Source organism: Ornithorhynchus anatinus, chromosome 7 (genome assembly GCF_004115215.2).
Source record: "Ornithorhynchus anatinus isolate Pmale09 chromosome 7, mOrnAna1.pri.v4, whole genome shotgun sequence".
Classification (NCBI taxonomy): domain Eukaryota; kingdom Metazoa; phylum Chordata; class Mammalia; order Monotremata; family Ornithorhynchidae; genus Ornithorhynchus; species Ornithorhynchus anatinus.
This window is the reverse complement of record NC_041734.1, coordinates 56,948,863-56,972,122: the sequence shown is the minus strand read 5'-3', so window position 1 is coordinate 56,972,122 and position 23,260 is coordinate 56,948,863. Positions and strand designations below refer to the sequence as shown.

The window sequence follows — 23,260 nt, the reverse complement described above, 5'->3', positions numbered from 1 at the left end:
CTAAGACCTTGGGAGAGTACAATATAACAGACACATTCCCTGTCCACAAGGAGCTTACAGTTTAGAGGTGGAGATGGACATCAGTATAAATAAATTACAGATATGTACATAAGTGCTGTGGGCCTTGGTGGAGGGGGGGGAGAGAATGAATAAAGGGAGCAAATCAGGGTAATGCAAAAGGGAGTGGAAAAAAAAGAAAAGAGAGGGCTTAGAGAAGGCCTCTTGGAGGAGATATGCCTTGTACAGAGAGCTCTTTACTAGGAGCTTAGGAGAATTCTGAATCTGAGAAGCAGCATAGCCTAGTGGAAGGAGCATGGGCCTGGGAGTGAGGACCTAATCCCACCTCCATCACGTGTCTGCTGTTTGGCCTTGGGCAAGTCACTAAACTTCTGTGCCTCAGTTTCCTCAACTGTAAAATGAGGATTAAATCCTATTTAGACTGTGAGCCCTATGTGGATCAGGGACTGTGTTCAATCTGTTTAACTTGTATATACTCTAGCACTTAGAACTGTGCTCGACGCATAGTAATCACTTAACAAAACAATACTAATAATAATGCACTAAGCCTAGCACACACCATCCCTGCCCTCAAAAACTTTACAATTTATAATATAATGGGTGAGACTGAATGACACAAAGTGAATACACCTGATGAAAATGAAGGGAAGTCATAAATATAAACCAAAAATGCATAAATGGAATAAGCCCTTCTTCAAGGAATCCATCCATAAGGCTTCAGGGAACAGGCAACCCCTCTGAGGATGGGTTTTGAGACCTGGTGGCAATCATTTTGAGGGGTAAATTTGAGAGTCCACATCCTCAGTAAATCATGGGTGTTTCCGGGAGCAATGTTATGCTTAATATAAGTATTTTAAATAACGTGCTATTTGAGGTTCATCTATACTATTTACATGCAATTCCCCCTCCCTCCCACCTCAGTTAACAGTGTTTTGCACTTCAGACATCTGCCTTCTGCTAATGGTCACTATAAAGTTCATTTTATCCACAGGAATAAAGTCATAGCCTAATAGCACACTGGTTGCCTATTGGAGGAAATTTTAAATGGAACTTAGACCCCAACTGAATTTGTTGAAATCAGAAATCTTCACTGTGGATGGTTAAAAGCCATCAGAGAGAAACATGTGGACACACATACGCACCCACACGTGGGTGCATACACACACACAGAATCTCATCATCAGAAATGACATATATTTGAACATGAAAGAAAACTCTACTTGAGCTGATACCTCAGGATATGAGAAATGAGTGCTTCCTATGACTTGATTGGTAATTTTGCTTTGCCATTTCGTTTTGAATATATTTAACATCACCTCTAAGTCAAACTGCTCAGGAACATGTTTTCTATGCTAGGTCCTGGTCTTATCAATCAGCAGTATTTATTGAGCACTAGCTGTTTGTAGAGCATGGTATTGAGTGCTTGGGAGAGAGTTGGGGAGAAGAGAAAATTAATCAGGGAAAGCCTCTTGGAGGAGATGAGATTTCATAAGGACTTTGAAGATGAGGCAAGTAGTGGTCTGTCAGATGTGATGGGGGAGAGAATTCCAGACAGGAGGGAGAGCATGAGCAAGAGGCAGGAGAGACAGAGAAACTGACAGAAAGAGAAACTTTAGTATGAGTGTGAGAGAAAGAGTGTGTGTGTGTGTGTGTGTGAGAGAGAGTGTGTAGGGGTGTAATGGGAGAAGAGAGTGGATAAGTAGGAGGGAGAAAGCCTACTTTAAAATGCCTGAAAGCCATTCGTGAGAGGTTTCTGCTTGATAGGGTGAGCATTATGAGTTGCCGAGGTAGCAGAATTCAGTAAAAACATTAAACTCTGAAAATCTTGGTGTGTAGAGCTTTTAGGCTGCAGATTCAATATAACCTCAATCTGTGTCAGTTCAGGGCACTTTGCTAATTTTGCAATTCTTCTTGAGTATGAGTCTCTGTGAGCAAGTCATCTCCATGGTAGTTAGCAACTGTGTACCAGTTAACATTTAGTACTTCCTCCAAGTTGTCTGTGCATTTCGAACAAAATAGAAATTGAGCAATCCAGTTGATGGCTCCTTGCAGACTGTGTGACCGGATAGCCTTAAACACCGAATATTCTTAAACTAAAATTTACACTTTTCAGGAAGAATTATAGTCCCCCATTGAATTTGGACGGGGCAGGCCCAGCCGCTTTCTGAATTAAACTGGAGAAAGCATCACAACGTAAATGAAAAGAAATAGAAAATTGTGTAATAGTTTGGGTTTGAGTATGTGTGTGTTTATGTACATATGTGTATGCATATATCTAATCAGTATAGCACTAGTATTTATGAGACACTTCTTATGAGGAAGGCATTCATTGCACTAGTATTAGGAAGCATATAGTAAAAGAACACCTGATCCTTACAATCTAATGGTAGGGAGACAGACTGGACTAAGGGGGAAATCATAGCTACATTTGAGCAACAAAAGTAAAAATAATCAAGGGATTAAGTATACCAACATTCATATAAATGCTAGGCTGGTTGGTAGGATGACATAACCAGGAAAGTAGAAATTAGTAAGGGAAAGCCTCCTAGGAGAGGTGACTTTAGGAAAGAAGCAGTGTGGCTTAGTGGATAGAGCATGGGCATGGAGTCAAAGAGACCTAGATTCTAATCCTGGCTCTGCCACTTGTCTGCTTTGTGACCTTAGGCAAGTCATTTCACTTCTCTGGGCATCAGTTCCCTCATCTGTAAAATAAGGACTAAGGCTGTGAGCCTCATGTGGGACAGGTACTGTGTCCAACCTGATAAACTTGTATCTAACCCAGCACTTAGAACAGTGCTTAACACATAGTAAGAGCTCAAGAAGTACCATAATTATTAGAGAAGCAGCATAGCTTAGTAGATAGAACATGGGCCTGGTAGTCAGAAGGACCAGAGTTCTAATCCGGACTCCACCATATGTCTGCTGTGTGACCTTGGGCAAGTCACTTAACTTCTCTGGGCCTCAGTTACCTCATCTGTAAAATGGGGATTAAGAGTGTGACCCCCATGTGGGAAAGAGTCTGTGTCCAACTTGATTAACTTGCATCTACCCCAGAGCTTAGAACAATGCTTGGCACATAATGAATGCTTAACAAATACCATCATCATTATTATTTGAAGGGGATGAGGAATGATGACAGGTGGATTGAATGTGAGGAAGGGCAAGCTGCATGGAGCATATCAGTTAAGTGCGTCAGTCCAACGCCTACCCATCCACTTGGATAAGTGATGTTCACCGTACAGTTTGCCTGTCTTCCTAGAATCGAGGATATTATTTTCAAACCACGAAAAGCAGCAAGGAAGAACAATATGTACTTTAGACAGGAAATAGCTGCTTTAGATTTTTTTTCAACATCTGCAGTATTATTATGTCAGAGAGCTAGTCTTTTTTCACTAGGAAATTATTTTCATTCCAAAAATCAAACAGTATTCATTGACATATTGATGATCCCTGCTTCAGTATACCTAACAAATGGAAATGAGGGTCAGAATGATTTGTGAAGTTTGTTTAGATAACTTTTTGAAAGGTCCTTGCTGTTTTATAATAGTGATATAGTAATTATTGCTTCTATCTCCATTTTTATGGATTCATGAAAGCAAATTATAATATTGGTTCCCAACTTTTGGTCCAAGGACCATTTTAATGTATTAAAATGTCCCTCTTCAATCTTAATCCAAACACAGTGATTCTTTACTTTCTTCCTCCTCAGATTCCTACTCTCCCCCAACCCCCGCCACCGTTCCTTTTCTATCTGCTAAATCCCAGATACCCCAGCCTTTGTGCCCTCATCTTTAGCAGCATCTTCTGTCCCTGAGCCCCGTAAATCTAACTGCAACAAAAACTATGGAAAAGATGAGGCGAACCCTCCAGGAAATGCCAACCCAGAGCATTCACCATGGTCAAGTTTTTTAGAGTCTGAAATAGAACCCCTTTTTTTCTTGATTGCCTGGCAGTGAAGGAATATGAAATCCATTTAACAATGGAGCCAAGAAAAATGTTTGAGGATCGCTTTTATCATCAAAATCAATCATTTGCTAAAGCACGGACTTTGCAGGAAGTACTTTTTCAAATGCCGGGAGATGACAAGGAATGTATTAAAGATAAGCTCTCCTGCCCTCAAGGAACTTAAACCCAGTAGGGTGGAAGGGGGAGGGTGGAATGTGTATTTAAAGATTAAATTTTAAGAACAGTAAACAATGAAAAATGCAAAACCTCTTAAATAGCATAAAAAAGTTTTAGCATTTCAAATTACTGAGAGCTCCAGTTGTCAGTCAATGGGCTTGGTTCCCTATTGTGTAATACTTCAGAGGCAATTGTTTGGGTTTTCTAGATTTTTTTCATCTTCCTATCGGCGCAAACAATCATCCCTGTGGTGTTTCCTGTGATTCATTGAACTGCTGATAGTCCTATTTATCTGCCACAACCCATTTCCAGGGTAGGCCTTTTCCTTCCCATTCTATACATATGTAAAGTAACAGACTCTTAAAGCTCTGATCAAGTAAATTGTATTCCCCTTTGCTTTGAACTTTCAAGCTATTGTGTGAATAACGATTAAGTAACAATAGGACATGTGTTTGTGGATTGGGGCTGCTGCTTTTTTATGCTGAGTGGACAGTTGACCCCTGTGAAGTTTTCTTTTCCAGATCCCTTCCCCATTTATTTGTGTTATCAAATTCTGGCACTTTCACCCTTATTTCAATTGGTCTTAAGCATTGTTGAATAGGGCAGTAATAATACTGATCACAATTCCTGCTTAGTGTCTAATTCCCACCTGTATACTCTTTCTCAGCACTTAATGCAATGTTTTGCGCTTAATAAATACTATTACTACTGGGCATAGTGTTTATTAAATACCTACAATGTGCAGGTTCTCTCTCGTTCGCCTAGAAATGTAAATGAATCTTTATGGAAACTCCTGTAGCCTCTGGCTTTGACAGATCAAAGGACTTGTAAACTTACTCTTGGATTCCTTCCTTTTCTTTTGATTCTTAGTTCACTTTGGTTGCTAGTTCACTTTCACTCCGAACTTCCCTTGCTGCAAGCAGGAGCAAGGTTTTCAGTTACATTCAGTTAGGGTGTGGATTGTTGGGGTTTTTATGAAATTTGACCCTATTTTTATATCCCTACACACATAAAAATAAATGTTAAAGCCAAAATATTTGAAAATTCTTAACTTCTTTTTACCCCCCCAAAATTCCCCAAATTAAAAATAATTGCTGCTCCCATAATGTTTAACTGAAAAACCTAACTTAAAGATAGGCAAGAACCTGTAAAGTACAACACTTTTGACAGTGTAAAATACCTAGTAAATATCAGTTTACCTTCCTTTCAAATATCAAAAATAAAGGATGTATAGATCTATAGCTGCCTCGTATTTTTGAAAGTATTATGTAAGCGTTACTATTTATTAAACTGCATCAGTTAACAGATCAGCCAACGTATTTTCCTCAACATATATGCAGTCCTTCAGATGCTTTTGGCCCTTATTTCTAAATTTACATTCCCATGGACTGTAAGCTCCTTGTGGCCAGGGAACACTTCTACCAACTCTGTTGGATTGCAGTTTCCCAAACGTTTAGTTCAGTGCTCTCTACACAGGAAGCACTCAATAAATACCATCGATTGATTGATATATGCTGTATTGACTTTACAAGAGTAGCCTCCTTTATGGCATTAGCTCCTCCACACAGGTGGTATAAGAAGGGAGGGAACCCACAGGAGCTGTGGAGAAACAATAACAAAACCTATTTCACAACATCTCTAAAATCCACCCTTTCCTCTCCATCTAAACTGCTACCACAGTAGTCCAAGCATTTACCCTATCCTTCCTTATTACCTACCTTATCCTCCAGGCCATATTTCACTCTGCTGCCCAAATCATTTTCCTACAAAAATATTTAGGCCATGTTTGCCCACTCCTCAAGAACTTCCAGTGCTTGCCCATTCACCTCCACATCAAGCAGAAACTCCTTACCATCGACCTTAAAGCATTCAATCACTTTGCCCCCTCCTGTCTCACTTCGTTACTCTCTTACTTCAACTCAGCCCACACACTTGGTTCCTCTATTGCTAACCTTCTCACTTTACCTCGCCACCGACCCCTCACCCATGTTCTGCCTCTGGTCTGGAACACCTTCCCTCTCCATATCTGACAGACAATTGCCTTATTGAAGACACATCTCCTCCAAGAAATCTTCCCTGACTCAGCCTTCCTAACCTCTTCTCCCTCTCCCTTTTGCATCGCACTGACTTGCTTCCTTTATTCATCACTCCACCCAGTCCCACAGCACCTATGCACATATCTGTAATTTTATATATTTATATTAATATGTCTCTCCTTCTAGACTGTAAGCTCGTTGAGGGCAGGGTATGTATCTGTTATATGGGTGTACTCTACCAGGTGCTTAGTATAGTGTTCTGCATTTAGTGCTCAATAAATATGATTGATTTAAGTACATTAATGCAGCTATATTACTCAGCAGTAATTGACTGAGTACACAATTTTTGTAAAAATAGGTTGTCTGGCCTTAATTCAGAAACCAACAACCCTCATCTGTAACATTCTATGTGAAAATTGGTTCTGACTTTCAACCTTCTGACTTAAAAGCAGTTTTCAGGACCAAATTGAGTCATAAATCTGAGGACTGCTTGTATTCAGGCTATTTCCTATTTAGTCAGACATGGAGTTAGGTCCTGAATTAGAGAGCTGTCCTGGGGAATGGAAGAAAGGAAAAGGGATGGGAAAGATGAGGAAAGTGATAGAACAGGGGTCTTTTCTATTGTAATCAATTTCTTCCTGCAGTTTCTAGGAACTGAAACCTTCCACATCCCACTTTTTGTTTCAGACAGGAGGCTCCATCATCATTATCACTCTCCCAAGTCCCCAGTTCAGTCATCTGAGTAGCTAATGGATTAAAATTTGCCCTGCCTACTATGTCTCCATCTGATCCTTACTCTCCTCCTATGCTTCTTGCAGCAGGACCAAAGAGCAGGCTATGTTCTCACCCTGGGATCAGCGGACACAGGGCGTGGCCCAGAAGCTGTCATTGTCCCACACCCCACACACATAAAAATAAATGTTAAAGCCAAAACATTTGAAAATTCTTAACTTCTTTTTACCCCCCCAAATTAAAAATAAGTGTTCCTCCCATAATATTTAACTGAAAAACCTAACTTAAAGATAGGCAAGAACCTGTAAAGTACATGACAGTGTAAAATACCTAGTAAATATCAGTTCAGCTTCCTTTCAAATATCAAAAATAAAGGATGTATAGGTCTATAGCTGCCTTATATTTTTGAAAGTATTATGTGAGTGTTACTATTTATTAAACTGCATCAGTTAACAGATCAGCCAACATATTTTCCTCAACATATATGCAGTCCTCCAGATGTCTGGGGGAGCACAGCCAACCTGCTGCCACCATCAGTGTCCTCGAGGCCTCACCCAAGGGGTGATCGAGCCCCTAATGCCATGGCGAGCAACACCCTCATCCCCTCCCATGTCCCCACTGCCGCCAACAGCTCCAGTGGCAGAAGGGTACTGAATGGGAAGTGGAGAAGGAAGAGGGCAGCCCGCCAATAAGGGAGGGGCAGAGAAGAATAGAGAAGGAAGGAAAAGTAGGAGAAGGAAAAGAGTCCAGGGAGTTGAGAGGAGAGAGAAAGCAGGAGAAAGTGGAGAAGGAAGAAGAGATGGGGACCCTGGAGTCATCCCTCTGCTCCTCCACTGCTGCGCTCTCCACTCAATCCCATCATTTCTTTGTAAATCGGAGGGCCGGATTGGCAGCACCAGAGGGCTGGATTGACTAGACTAATGGCAAACACAGGTGTGCCGTGGACAGCTGGGTAACTGTGCCAAAATGGGCCCTAACAATCAGGGGTGGGAGTTTCCAACCCAGCTGGATTTTGTTTCCAGCTGTTCCTGAAATTTCCCGTCCCAGAAACCCTCATTCTACCATGATGGCAGCGACAAAGTCAATGCCTTCAAAACCCCAGCCTCCAGGGGGACAGGCCCTTAATTTGCCAGTCAATCGATCATATTTATTGAGTGCTCTACTTTGTGTAGAGCACCGTACTAAGCACTTAGGAATGCTGGGAACAGAGTTGTTAGACATGTTCCCTGCCCACAAGAAGCTTACAATCTATGGGGAGGATGAGGGCAGACAGACTTTAAAATAAATTACAGATGTGTATGTAAATACTGGTGGGCTTATGTGTCTTGCCTTCAGTCCATCAGAACCCTAAAGCCAGACTGTCTTGCCTGATTTTCCTGTGAAGTTCGAACCGGTCCAAACCAGTCCACCTGCTGTGAAATTTAGGCTCCTTTTGGGACTCTGAGTAAATACCACCTCAGTCATGGGGATTTCGTGGAGGGAGTGCTGGGAACCAGCAAAGTCAGAATGCAGCACAGTGTTTCTAGTAGGATTTCATTGCCATTCCATGGTTTTATGGTCTGTGGCATTTATCAAGAGTTCAGTCTCTGCAGATGATGTGGTGAATTTATATATTCATTTATGGATTTTTGTCTTTTAGAGAAACTCTTTTGCTAGTAATTTCTTAGGAATAGCTTTTGAAGTTATGAAAGTCTTACTACTTTTGTACTTCTTACAATGATTTATGGTTTTTAACTCAGAAAATTGAAGTAACATCTAACATTTATATGGTGGTGTGGTCTCAGTTCTTTGTCACTAAATTAAAATCCAGTCTTTCCTCTCTTTTTATAAGTGAAAGGGATTTCTGAAACAATAGTTATTTTAACACTGTTAATTTTCAGAGTGGTTGGCTTGCTTTCTTCTCCTCACACAGCTGTTTATGGTTTGTCAAGGATAGCCGATGGGGAATTATTTATGGATTAAGAGCTGTGAGCTGCATCTGAAACCAGCTACTGTGTTTAACATGTATCACCTACGTATGAATGTTGTATTAAGCCAGATGCAATATGAGATAATGTGGAGATTCTATTGCATTTTCTGGTTTCATAGCACAGGGTTGCTAAGGTCTATAGAGAGCCCAGACGAATATCTTAAATGTCATTTTCTCGTACTAGCTGTCGAACTAGAACTGCTTGTCTCGTAAGAGGCAAAGCCAAGCCAAAAATAAGTTAGTTATCACCAATTCCAGAAAATAGAGCAAGGTAAGAAGTTATATGACCCAGCTTGTCTGGTTGATTTTATTCCCAAGAAGTTCCAGTATTAGCTGTGCTTCTTTGGCTACCAGCTCTGGTGCACATTTGTTGAAGAGTCTGAATGACTCAGTGCCCCCTGCCAGTCCTGGGAAGACCAATCAAACACATGATTCACTTTTCCTCTACCCTCTTTCTGCTCTACCCTTCCATCCATAATCAGTCAATCAGTGGTATTTATTGAGTCCTTACTCTGTACAGAGCTCTGTTCTCAGTGCTTGGGTAAATATGACAGACATGTTCCCTGCCCACAATGAGCTTCGAATCTAGAGGACTCCATAAATTAAAGTCTTCCTAAAGAAAGCAGCCCAATATTGATCTGATCTTTTGTTTGCTAATGAGGCCTTCTGACAACAGTCTTGGTGCCTGAGCAGACTTATTGTATGAATGCACTGCTCACCTAATTGGGGAAGAATGTGCTCTATTACCATTGTGTACAGTGTGGACTGAACCAATTTTTCTCATGGTGAAACCTCACTCAGCAGTGCAACTTTAAATATGAAAGCTAACCCTAGGCATAATGGTGAAGGTTTTTCTGATTTAAGACAGACTTACGTACTCTGTAAATTATTGAACAACGTTATTTGAGTAGCCTGTTGAGCTTCACATTTCCTTTCGCATTTGGCAGTAGGAATACTGAAACAGGAGTGCTAGATCCCATTCGTGTTACGTCATGTAGTGGGTGGAGTGTAAAACTTTTTTTTTATGAACCCAGCAAGAGAATGTTTCTGTCTGTGGCAGTAAAAGAAATGAGTAATAGACAATTAGGGTGTTATGTCTGTCTCAGTAATTCCCTCTCTCACTGCAACTGTCTAACTGGCTGCTTATTCTTCTCTTGTCTGAAATTAAGGCCATTGTGTTTTCTGACAAATTGCATTCTTTCTTTTCAGCTGAATTATAGGTTATCACTGAAGTGAAATGAATAACATAGCAAGAAATTAGTTAACATCCTTTCAAAACCAGCCAGGAAATCTGAGAACATTTTAGAACATATTCTTCTTGTAAAGCATTTGAAGTGTCATTAATACATTACAACTCAGAGTTAGAAACTTCAAATTCCAGTGACGGAACAGCGTCTTAAGCTTTTACCTGAGAAGATGATGATGGATGGCACTTTACCACATTTATTGCTTTTTCAACTTCTCCTTTCCTTATCGTGGCCATGGAGGAACGGCTCCACCCTTTAAGCCCTTTTTCCAAGGACCCTTTTCCCTTCACATATGAAATCTTCTATATTTCCCTTCTTGAATAATCACTGCACAAGTGCCTTGAAGACATAGCAGAGAACCTTAACAATTGTTCTCAGTCCCTAGGTCCCCCAAAGTAACTCAGGTATCAGTAACTAAGGGCTGCTGTTTAAATTAAACAAGATATTTCCAAAACATTTAAAGAAGCTGCAATATTTAGTATTCATATCCCACCACACAAACGTGACACGCCCTTCCCGTGGCACCCCGAGTTTCCCACCAAGATCATCCATATCTTTCCCAACTAGAATACAACTGCTATTCCAGCTCACTTTCCAGCAAACATATTTTTCCTATGGAATTCAGAAAGAAAAGGTTCATGACACTTTGGGGAAATTTGTAGATGCTCGTTTTTCCACTTCCTTTCTGTTCCAATCAACCATTTCTACAGTGGTGATTTCTTCTGCATCACTCACACCATGTTAGGAAGTGGTGATTATGAATTAGAAAATGTGACCATCATTGCGATTTCCTCCGCATAAAAAATATGTGTGTCTGCGGGTATGTATGCACACACGCCTGAGTCTCGTTCCTTGAGTATATTCTTATGTGTAGAAGCTTTCAAGTGTGCCCAGCTGCAAGTTCCTTTAGTCTTGAATTGTTAATTCACTGTTTCACACCTGACTATCATACAGTGGTATTTACTGAATGCTTAATGTGCACAGAGCACTGTGCTAAGCACTTGGGACAGTATAATACAACAGAGTTGGTAGACATGTTCTCTGACTTCCAGAATCTTGTAATCTAGAGATAGGAGCTGCCCTGCCCTGACTAATAGCTCCATTCCCAAGTAAGGAAAGAAATGAGGAGTTTCTTCTAGTAAGCACCCTTCTGGACTATACACTCTTTTGTGGGCAGGGATTGTATCGACTAATGCTGTTGTATGAGAAGCAGTGTGGCTTAGTGGAAAGAGCATGGGCTTGGGAGTCGGAGGACATGGATTCTAATCCAGGGTCCGCCACTTGTCTGGTGTGTGACATTGGGCAAGTCACTTAACTTCTCTATGCCTCAGTTACCACATCTGTAAAATGGGGATTAGGACTGTGAGCCCCACGTAGGACAGCCTGATTACCTTGTATCTACCCCAGCACTTAGAACAGTGCTTAGCACATAGTAAGCACTTAACAAATACTATAATTATTATTACTCTTTCTATGCTTAGTACAGTGCTCTATGCATAGTAAGCATTCAATAAATACAGTTGATAGATTCTAGCCATTTGAGACAACCACTTTCCACCTTACCTCAGATTTAGAAAGGGGCCTTGATTTGGGATATTCCATAAGGCAAAGAAATTTCCAAACAATTTTCCCATTTGGGATAAAGACTGTCCATCCAACCTGATTGTCTTATATCTACCCCAGCACTTAATATACATTCATTTGTTCAGTCGTATTATTGAGTGCTTACTGTGTGCAGAGCACTGTACTAAGCACTTGGAAAGTACAGTATAGCAATAAAGAGAGACAATCCCTGCCCACAACAAGCTCACAGTCTAATAACCCCATTATTATTAAAGTCACCATGTTGTTGTAGCTAGTTCAGGGGCTACTAGCCTGCGGACCTTCCAGTGGTTGGAGGGCCGATTGACTGAATGTTGTACAGTCCTGGCCATATGGCCAAAAAGCAAGGAAGCTGAAGAGCCACAGATAGAACCCAGGAAGCCTGACTTCCACTCCTAGGCCTCAGACCCTGGATTTAGGAGTGAGCATCGTCACAAGTTGCGGCTGGTGAACTAATTCGGGCTTGAGAGTTCAGTTTGGACCTCAGCCAAACCTGTTGTCACGACTTCCATCTCCTCGTTCATTAGCACTTGTGAATTACCTTATTTGGGCACATGAGTGACTAGTTGAGACACAGGGCAGTTTTATACATTCACAGACTGCCTGAGTAAAGAAGATGGACTCAAACCCAACATTGTTTTTATTTTCTGGAACTTTGGGGTGTTAACCCTGGCACTGGCGTTAGGGTTGGATTTGTTCTTGTTGCAAATGTCTCCTGCTGTGGAGGAGGCGGAGAAGCAAAAGGGAAGAATCCTGTAGAAGCCTGTAGAAGAAGCCTGATAAAATTAGTAGGAAAGTTTGAAAAAGGACAAAATAGTTAACCCATCCACCTTTGATAATATGCTTTTGAATCCTAAACACTCTCTCCAAATGCTTAGTACAGTGCTCTACACACGGTAAGTGCTTAATAAATACTATTACTTTTATATACAAACACACAGAAATTCCACTTTAAAACCTTGAAGTTAATGGGATTATCTTGTGTTTTCTTATTTCTAAGAAGCAATTCTCTTATGCAGGATATTAGCAGTTCTGTTCTCAACGCTCTTGTCTCTTGTCTGACCGTGGGCTGTGTGTCAAACCCCCATCTTGAGCAGCTGTTGACTTTTCCTTTTGCTTTAGAAAACAGTTTTATTGTTACTTTGACCTAGTGACACCCCCTTCTTCCTCCATTTCAACACTTTCCTGTTTGTCTTTTTTTCCTCAGGCCCAACACAGAGACACTTTTATTGAGGAACGCTATGGAAAATACAACATCAGTGACCCCTTAATGGCTCTACAGAGAGACTTTGAAACGTTAAAAGAGGAGAATCATGGTGACAGGCAGCCTGTCAGCACCAACCCCTTGTCTGTTCTTAAAGTAGTGATGAAGCAATGCAAGAACATGCAAGAGCGCATGCTGTCCCAACTGGCAGCCGCTGAAAGCCGACACCGGAAGGTAGGCTCGTCTCGGTCAGCTTGTATGGCACAGACCCATGGGAATGGCACCCTGTGCCTCTTTGCTTGTCATCTACAAACTTTCACCCTCTCTTAGTACACTGCTCTGCACACAGTAAGTGCTCAATAAATACAACTGACTGACTGAGCTGACTGAGAATCATTATAGACAATACCTTTTTCCATAAAACATGGCAAGGCCTCATGGCCTAATGGATAGAGCACAGGCCTGGGAGCCAGGAGGACCTGGATTCTAATCCTGGCTCTGCCACTTATCTACTGTGCGACTTCGGTCACTTAACTTCTCTGTGCCTCAGTTACCTCATCTATAAAATGGGGAATAAAACTGGGAACTCCATGTGGGACAGGGACTGTGTCCAAATTGATTAGGTTGTACCTACCCCAGCGCTTAGTGCAGTATCTGGCACATAGTAAGGCTTAACAATTACCATTTAAAAGAAAAAAAGGAAATCGAATGTTTTGGAGATGGCATGAGTCAGGCCATGTGAATCAGGCAGTGCATGACCAAACAGGACAGCCAGCGGGCCCCAAGGATTCCCCCTGCTGGCTCAAGCTGCTTGCTGTAACTGGGAGGCAGAGGTTGGTGTTTACTGGCACCAAGCTATTTTAACCCCCTCCGATTACTACATGCCTTAGAAATGTAGCCCAAGGCATAGTACTAGAACTAACAAAGTTTTAATGCTGTGGGCCCTGCAGTCTAACCCAGAGGCCTCTGGGGTTCTGGAGCCAGAGTTCAGAGAGGTAGATGCCATGGGTTCCAAAATCAGAGCCCCACTTGCTGCTCAAAGGGGTTGGCAGAGCCAGGCTCCAGACTGTCCCCTCTTCTGAGGAATTGATGGAGCCCGAAAGGCCAGGTAAGTTGTCTGCTGTTTGACTCTGGGCAAATTACTTCACTTTTGTGCCTGTTACCTCATCTGTAAAGTGGGGACTAAGACTGTGAACCCCATGTGGGACATGGACTATGTCCAACCTAATCGCCTTATATCTAACCCCAGCATTTAGTACATTGTCGGCCACATAGTAAGTACTTAACAAATGTGAATTTTAAAAAAAAAACTGCCCTACCTTCCCAACTCCTGGCTCTAACAGGAAGATCAGACCCCTCTCACCATCCCCATAGACTTCTCAGAACCTCTCTTGTCCCACCTCCCCTCCGGCTCTTTGGCCTAGCCTGAGATACAGGGATTTTCTCCTACCTCCAGGCGTCCAACATCTTTCTCCCTTTATTTCAATCAAGGAATTGTATTTATTGAATGCTTACTTTGTGCATAGCATTTTAGTAAACTCTTGGGGGGAGTTCAGTCCAACAGAGTTGGAAGACAGGTTCCCTGTCCACAATGGCCTTACAATCTAGAGGGCAAGCTTAGAGTCACACTATCCTCTCTGGCCAGGCACCCCACCTTCCTCGGAGAAAGGTTCGGGGTTCATTGCTTTGGGCTGGAGGTGCCAGTGCCGTAGGGAGCTGCATTCCTGAGTTCATGGGGTGTTGGGAACCAGTTTTTCACTAGCTGCCAGAGTTAGCTCTCAGTAGCAACACTAGTATTATCTTCAGCAGCAGCAGGAGCAGTGGTTACTCCAGGAAAGAGCAAGAAACCTGGCAGGAGGGAGAGGTAGAAGGTAGAAAGGGACATGCTCAGCTCTGTTTCTTATGCTGCAAACAACAGGCCAAGGAGAAGACTGTCTGAGTGAAAACATGTCTGTGTGGCATTTTGTGTGTGTATGTGTGGGGGCCCATGCGTGTGTATGCATATTTCTCATCTCTCGCTCTTTCTCTTTACCTCTATCTCCAAACTGACAGCTGGGTTAGTCTCTCAGCTCTTCTCAGAGCGGAATTCTGGGAGGTTTGGACTCTTGCCTTTTTCTCTCCGTCTCATCTTGGCCCGCTTACTGCTTACATCCACTTTCACTGAACCCTACTAGAAAAACCACTGGCTGATTATTTCATTTACAGACTAGGTTTCTTCTTAGGCTATTTCAGAATTTTGTTATGGTATTTGTTCAGTGATTACTATGCTCCAGGCACTATGCTAAGATCTGGGATAGATACCAAACTAATCAGGTTGGTCACAGTCTATGTCCCATATGGAACTCACAGCTTTAATCCCCATTTTACAGAAGAGGTAACTGAGGCACAGAGAACTTGAGTGATTTGCCCAAGATTACACAGTGGACAAGTAGCAGAGTCAGGATTAGAACCCAGGTCCTCCACCTCTTGTTTTAGTCCAGTGTTAATCAGCTTGTGTTGGATGTTTGCTTGTTAAAATGCTAAATTGTTTAGCTCTCTGAAACTGAGCAACAATAGGTGCTTAATAGATCTTTGGTTTTTACCATGAAGAGCACAAATTATAGAAGTTGAAATGATCACTGGGGAGTACTGCATTGTGTGTGTCTGTGTGTTCGCCTAAATTGCACCATATGCATACTGGAAATTGTTTTGTTTCTCATTTTTTGCTATTTCGAGTTTGTTTATTATCATAACCATTTTCTAATGCTGATTAAGAGCAATTCTCACTTGTTAGAAATGACCTTTTCCCTGGTCTAACTAGCTATGAGGCTTCCACTAACCTCAGCACAGTGGAATTTGAGGAACTTCGAGGGATTTGTCAGCTATTTGCCCTCTGGTGTCACTAGCCACCCATAAGAAGGTGTCCACTAAAATCTGCATCTCTTCAAGTATCAACCTGGCTCCCCACCAGCATTCTTGCATTTGGGATGGCAGGAATCAAGGCAAATCCCTAAACTGCTTTAGCAGCTACTACAGCCTGGTGGTCGTTAGGCTGGGGAGGATTCACCTGCACTAAAGCCCATCCACTCTTTTGCATCTCACCATTTGGTTTTGACCAAAAGGTCTTCCTCTAATTGTTTGCTGACAATTTGGAAGAGAGTTTGAATGAAAGATCAGAATTGTAGTGACCTGGAAACATTAAGGCTGCAACCCAGTACGCTCTTTGGCCCGATTCTTTCAAGTTGGATACCAAGAGCTCCAGAGAGCTGGCATGTTTCTTGGGCCTGGCTTCGGGAATGCGTTAATGGGGATGCATGCAGGTCTGGGGGCTGGTATTTGGGTTTTTTTTTTGTTCGTTTGCTTGTTTGTTTTGGCCTTTTCTCTAATATGCCAGTGTAAGATTTCCAAAGGGGATGTGAAGCCTACTCGTCTGGCTAGGCTTTTATAACAGCCTCCTGGAACAGCTGGGTTAAGCTCTCTCTTCTCGAAGCCAAACTCTGAGAAGTCTGAACTCTCTCGTTCAGGTTAATTGCAATTAAAGAAAAATGCAGGAAAAGCAGCAGCTAGGATGGGTGAAGCCAAGAAAGGCTGGGGCCATGGGGGTGTCTCAGGAGCCGTGAGCAATATCTGTTTGTGCCTATAGTGCTCATGATGAAGCGAGTGGGGAAAATCCCACTCTCTTTAGTCAGGGAATCTCCCCCTCCACCTCATGTTTCTCCTTCATAATTCTGTTTGATTCTTTGCCACCATCTTCAATAGTAAAAGTAGATAGAGAGAAGCAGAGGCCTTGTGAAGAATGTCCTCCATTTTAAGCCCAGATGGCTGACCCAGCCAGTCAATCAGTGATGTTTATTGAGGGCTTACTGTGTACAGAGCCCTATACTAAGCATTCAGGAGAATTCAATACAAGAGTTGATAGACATGCTCCCTCCCACAAGGAGCTTACAGTCTAGAGGGGAGACAGACATTGAACTAAATTACCAATATGTGACATGTGCTCATTTTTATATAGTAGTCCATCAATCAAGTAATATTATTTCTTTTTTGCCTACTATGTGCAGAGTGCTTGGAAGAAGACAGTAAAAGCTGGAAACATGATCTCTTTCCATAAGGAGCTTATTGATCCAACAGCAGAGATGGGCACAGGAGGAGAGATGGGGGTTTCCCTTGTGTGTCATTATCTTTAATTATCATGCACCAAATTAAGCAAAATATCCTCCACAGTCCCACTCTGTTTTGATACCGTCTCTTTTTTGGTCTTTCTCCCACTTTTCTACACAAGCTTTACTTGGGCAGTGAGGTAGTTGCAGCCTGCAGCTGCTCACCTTATCTCTGGAGATAATTCTTTGAAGTTGGCATGAGAAGATGTGAGGCTTTTTTTATATGTAGAGATGACAGGTGGATTTCCTTTCTGTCTTTGGAAGGTGATCCTGGATCTGGAGGAAGAACGGCAGAGGCATGCACAAGACACTGCCGAAGGGGATGATGTCACCTATATGTTGGAGAAGGAGCGGGAACGACTCACTCAACAGGTAAGGGGTTGTGGCCCTCATGCCCCAGGGACTGGCAAATGGAGCTGGATGCTCAGCTCATTTCCTAGCCCCAGCCTTCTCCCCATCAATTTCTCCCTGCTCAGGACTTGGGTGGACTGTCTTGGTAGTGATGCCAAGCTAATCCATTCACTGGAGTTGTATTTAAGGCACCGACCTGATTGGTGCTTCATCAGCAAGGCTTTTCTCTCTCCCTGTCAGTCGGTCAATCAGTAGTATTGATCGAGGGCTTTCCCTGTGCCGTGCACTGTACCAAATGCTTGGGAGGATACCATAGAGTTAGTAGACAGGATCCCTGCCTTCCAGGAGCTTCTAGTCTGGCAGAAAGGTACAGTTGCTTTGGCTTTGGTCCTCTAATAGACCGTTTGGTTTTCTTCCCAGTTGGAATTTGAGAAGTCTCAAGTGAAGAAGTTTGAAAAGGAGCAGAAGAAGCTTTCCAGCCAGCTGGAGGAAGAGAGGTCCCGCCACAAACAGCTGTCCTCCATGCTGGTGATGGAGTGCAAGAAGGCCACCAACAAGGCAGCAGAGGAAGGACAGAAGGCAGGGGAACTGAGCCTCAAACTGGAGAAAGAGCGGAGCAGAGCAAGCAAGCTGGAGGAAGAGTTGGCAGCCGAGAGGAGGCGAGGGGTGCAAACTGAGGCCCAGGTAGAAAAGCAGCTCTCCGAGTTCGACATTGAAAGGGAGCAGCTACGAGCCAAACTGAATCGAGAAGAAAACCGCACCAGGGCTCTGAGAGAAGAGATGGAGATCCTGAAGAAAACTGTGAAGGAGCTAGAAGCATCTTACGAGGCCAGAGGCCGTAATGAGGCAACCAAGAAACCGGGAGCGGTATCTAAAGACACGGCAACCGAACCGCCCTCCCTGGTGTCTGTATCGTGTCAGACAGAGCACCTGCCGGCAGAAAGGACCTTCCTGAGTGTCAGCTCCAAGGGGATCAACACCGGGCTGCTGAGCCCTGCCTCACCTGCTCCCCCATTGACCAAATCCAACGGCCACTGTGACCCAGAGATGTCAGCCAGCAAAGAGTTGTTGCAAAGCAGCGGGGCGGAGTCCCAGGCCCCCTCAAGAGAGAAGCTGGCCGTGCCGGCCCAAGAGAACGCAATGGAGAATGGGAGCGGTTCTCCGGCGGGACCCGAGTCTCCCGTCCCCATGGCCGCTCATCTTCCATCCGGTGGGATCTCGCTGTCTCCTAGCAGCACGGCCGCCTCCTCCTTGACTTCCTCCCCGTGCTCTTCGCCCGTGCTGAGCAAGCGGCTCACTGGGCCATCAGCCAGCAGTCCCAGCTACCAGTCTTCCTACCAAGTAGGGATCAACCAGCGATTTCACGCAGCTCGACACAAATTCCAGTCCCAAGCCGACCAAGACCAACAGGCGAGCGGCCTGCAGAGCCCCCCGTCCCGAGACCTGTCCCCGACCCTCGTCGACAACTCTGCCGCCAAGCAGCTGGCTCGTAACACAGTCACTCAGGTGCTTTCCAGGTTCACCAGCCAGCAGGGGCCGATCAAGCCCGTCTCCCCCAACAGCTCGCCCTTTGGCACTGACTATCGCAATCTGGCCAGCTCCCCCAACCCAAGAGGCGACAGCAGCCACTCACCTACCCCAGGGAAAGTCTCCAGTCCACTGAGCCCTCTGTCCCCCGGCATCAAATCCCCCACCATACCCAGAGCCGAAAGAGGAAACCCCCCTCCGATCCCACCCAAAAAACCGGGCCTGGCCCCAGCGCCATCCTCGACAGTTCCACTGACCAAAACCCCTTCCCAGGCAGCCTCCCTGGGTACCCCAGAGGACCTAGCCGGTAGCTGCTCTAATAGTGCAGTAGTAACCAATGGCAAAGAAATTGAGATCCTGTTGCCCACCAGTAGTTAGTCTTGGGAAAAGAGACTCAGGTGGGGTGGACCGGCGCTCAGCGACCAACGTTTGGTCACATCGTGTTATTTATTTTGAGAGTAGCGGAAACTCTCTACGTGGAATTTCCCCTAATTTTATATTTTCCAAGTAAAAAACGGTTGTGGGGTTTTGTCTTAAAATCTTTGTACCGCAGCTGGAAGGGCACCACAAAGACATCTCGTCTCAGCAGTGGTCGTCGTCTTGTGATGGGGTCTCGGGTGGTGGCCCCGCCGTCTTTTCTGGACTGAAATCGTCCGTGCAGATTTTAACTCCAAATGGACATGTGTAAAAAGTGCCTGAAATCAACTTACACTCTGAATGTTGTTCTCTGCTCAGAAAAGCAAAGATCATCCAGTGGCAGAAATGGGATCTTTTGTGAAGTGTGAATGTTGCATTAACCCTGCTCTTGACCCACTTAAATTATTCTCCTTACAAGCTTCCGGTTGTGAAATAGCACTGCATCCATGGAATGGGATGACCCCTTTCAAATGGCAGGCCACATTCACCCTAAAGCTGAGCTTTAAACAGCCCCGACAAGCCCTCCTCAGCCTGAAATATTTGGGATGCTAATTGTCCTGTGACTTTTCTTGCTTTTAAAGTTCTGTAGTTGCTTGCATCTGTTCTTAGGTGGATTGAAATCGTTAGAGATGAGTCCTAAGGCAACCCATTCCATTTCAAAAAGCAAAAACAATCCTTCAAGCATTCTACTGTTATGTGTAGAACTTCTGAGTCCAGAATCTTGCTATTACTTGAAAAGGAAAACAGTTTTACTCATTCTGTATAAAAGTTTTGCAACAGATCGATGGGATCTTCTTTACTATGTAATCAAAGCAATAACTTCAAACTACTCACTTTATAATACTGTATGTCAGAGTTACAATTTTACTGAATTACATTTGCTGTCTAGGCTGCCGGTCCTTGGTAGCTGTAATTGTGGAACCAAATTTTTAATTTTTTCCTAGATAGATATACATATATATATATATATGTATAGATAGTCACAAGTGTACCTGCTATCATACACACACATAACACATGCTTATATAAATCTTAGTGTGATTATATTCCTGGAGTTCTTTGTATTGCATAAGGGAAAAGCAGAAATGCATTTTAAGATTACCTCCCAAAAGAACCAATGCGTTCTCAATTTACTTGTTGGATTTTGGAGATCCTGGAGGCTAGTGGGGAATGGCTTGTTCCATCAAATGGACTAAGTCAAGGCACAGAGGATGATGGGGAGTTTGCCAGAGGGGAAGAACTTGCCCTCTCTTCCTAGGACTTCTGTCTTTGGCCATTCAGACCTGCAGAATGCCTATTCTTCCAAGCATTTGGAACCTCAGCTAGGTTGGATAGCTTTCTGATAAACTGGTTTGAATATCTCGTCAACTAGCTTGGATATCGGATCAATAAGGTGTGACTTGCTTGGATAGCTCCACGGATACCAGTTATCCGAACTACTTTTTCGATGTAGCCTCAGGTCATGTAGTCAGTGTGGGGTTACCGATATTCGGTACCCTTCCCCAGATCATTTGAAATTGGGTGGGGAAGAGCTGGGGGAAGGGGAGGGGTACCTGCCTTTATGACCATCTCATCAAACTGTAGATCTAGGAAGGGCCCTCCAGAGGTCATTCATTCTGTCTTCCTGGTCTAGGTAGGATTACCCCACCTCATTTAGCTCACTGGGGCAGATGGTGCTGTGATTCTGGAATATCTATAGGAGAGGTTTTGACCTCCATCAATCAGTTATTCTAGTGTGTCACACTGCTGACAGGCAGGAAGCTTGTCATAATGCTAACCTCAATCCCTCCTCCTCCTGTACCCGTAATCCACTTCCTTTTACTCAGCCAGTGGAAAAATCCCAGCACTGATGAAAGTGGCCATGTAACTCAGTTCTTTCCTAATTGGAAAATGATTTATGGGTTCAATTTGAGCTTCATTGGTGCCACCAAAAAAGCAAGTGACCTAGGCAGACACCGCCATTAATGAATGCTCCAGGAAATCTGCTGAGGACGGAGAGGAGTGGGAATGGCAGCTTTCTCTTCCGCAGCGTGTCCTTTCATCTCCATGCTTAGCAGAACAAAGAGCTAAATATCAGTGACAAATAAATCTTTGTCAGTAGGAGAGGGGACTAGAGTTCTAAAACACTGATTTCTCCCCCCCACCTTTAGTGGAAATCTTAAAAATTGCATTATGCTCTTCTTTTCTTTATGGAATAGATATATAGAGAGATATATACTATAATGAAGTTTTTTCTTAGGAAATGCACTGAATAATGTCTTCTACAGTGTAATATGGGGTGGGGAAATGCAAAAAAAAAAAAAAAGTGTATTTTTGCTAGTAGCGTATCTTCTGAGATAAAATAAGCACAAATATTGCAATGGATACAGCTAATCCAGTTAGATTTTATAGGTTTGTATTGAGTTTTGCGGTAGTGTGTGTGTGCCGATAAGTAAGAGTTCTTCTATGATTCACATGTTATGATCAAATTGTTGCAAAGCTTTGTCACTGGTTAATGGAGCATAATGAAGTGCAAACACATACACTAGCATTAATTATTAACATTGTAAAGCCAAATGTACCAAGCAGAAGTCTTCATTCATTTTTTATAGCAGACAAAATTAAAACATATTAATTCATACTGCCCGTATAAGAGTTTATTGTATTAAGAGATGTGTATTGCCCAACCAGGTGTATTGTGTTGGTTTCTTTATAAACAGAGGAGTGCTTCTAGCATGTTTGTTTAGTGATGCCCAGTACAGAGGGCACCATGAAGCTTCTGAATCTGGAGGAGGCTGCTTCATCAGAAGATGGTGACCCATCTTTGAGCAGATCCCTCTGGCCCCAGGGATGGTTTTGGATACTGAGGCAACATGGCCACTGGCAGTTTTCCAGTCAGTTCCCCAGGACACAAGTCGTACTTCTGCCGGGCACTGGGAGATACTTTTGCATATCATTTAGAGGAAAGATAATGTAACTCACTTTCAGTGTTCAACTACTGCCCTACTTCTCAGGATTATAAACCGATGAGCTGAGGGTGTCAACTGTTCCATTGTGTGTGTGTGTGTGTGTGTGTGTGTGTGAGAGAGAGAGAGAAAATAAGGTGGCTAACCTGTCCGTGTGCATTCACAATAACCCTATATTTGAGGGCTTTTTTGTTGTAGAGGTCACAAAACTGTGCATCCAAGCTACTTCTGATACTCAGTCCTCTAGAGTTGAACTCAACTTCAAGTGCCTTTTACAATGCCAATTTGTAAATACGACACTTTTTACTAGTATGAATCAGCAGCATAATGAGCATTGTTTCACAAGAGCAATTTTTAAAAATTTAATTGCTAGAAAACCAGTTAGCAAAATTTGGGAGTCCTCCCACCTGCTTTCATTTCACGCACTTGTAGGGACCAGGAAGTATCATTCGTAGAGCACTTGGGTTTTTGTTGTTGTTTGTTCAGTTTGTAGCGGGAGCCCCTCAATGTTCCCACTACTTTCCCCAGAAGCTGCCAAACTTGTCAGTCTCCCCCTGTTATACCAAACGTGCACCCGCCGAATAACTTGCTGTTGCCTCTGATCTGGACAAGCTTTATTAGAAGCCCAACCCCTGTTCTAGTTTGCCTGTTTATAGACAATGTAAGTATAAAAACTAACCAATGAAACAAACCTATATCGTGTCTGATAAACTGAACAAAATAAAAACACCTGTTCTTGTACTCTTTCCAAGTCATGTCTCCTTTCTTCCCACCAATTTCCAAAGCATCAGTGTTTCTTCTGGAATATTTCATTGTCTCAGATTTGATCTTGTCGAAGTGCATGGAAGCAATTTATCCAAGGTGTGAACAACACTCCTGTTTGGTGAGCCCCTTTCTGTCTTGCTGTTTCCCAGGGGTGTTTTCAGCTAAACTCCCAGGTCTGCTCAATCT

The 23,260-nt window shown here is 43.2% G+C and overlaps 1 protein-coding gene across 2 annotated transcripts in view; it reads left to right on the top strand.

Moving 5' to 3' along the window:
* Window positions 1–23,055, top strand: part of CTTNBP2NL (CTTNBP2 N-terminal like) — a 49,257-nt gene extending 26,202 nt beyond the window's left edge. For both annotated transcript variants that reach the window (XM_029069119.1, XM_001508181.5), the window contains exons 3-5: window positions 12,934–13,164; window positions 17,334–17,441; window positions 17,841–23,055. In XM_029069119.1, coding sequence (XP_028924952.1) covers window positions 12,934–13,164; window positions 17,334–17,441; window positions 17,841–19,325 — 1,824 coding nt within the window. In that variant the 3' untranslated portion in view covers window positions 19,326–23,055. The remainder of the gene's footprint in view (window positions 1–12,933; window positions 13,165–17,333; window positions 17,442–17,840) is intronic.
* Window positions 23,056–23,260: the final 205 nt, after the last annotated feature.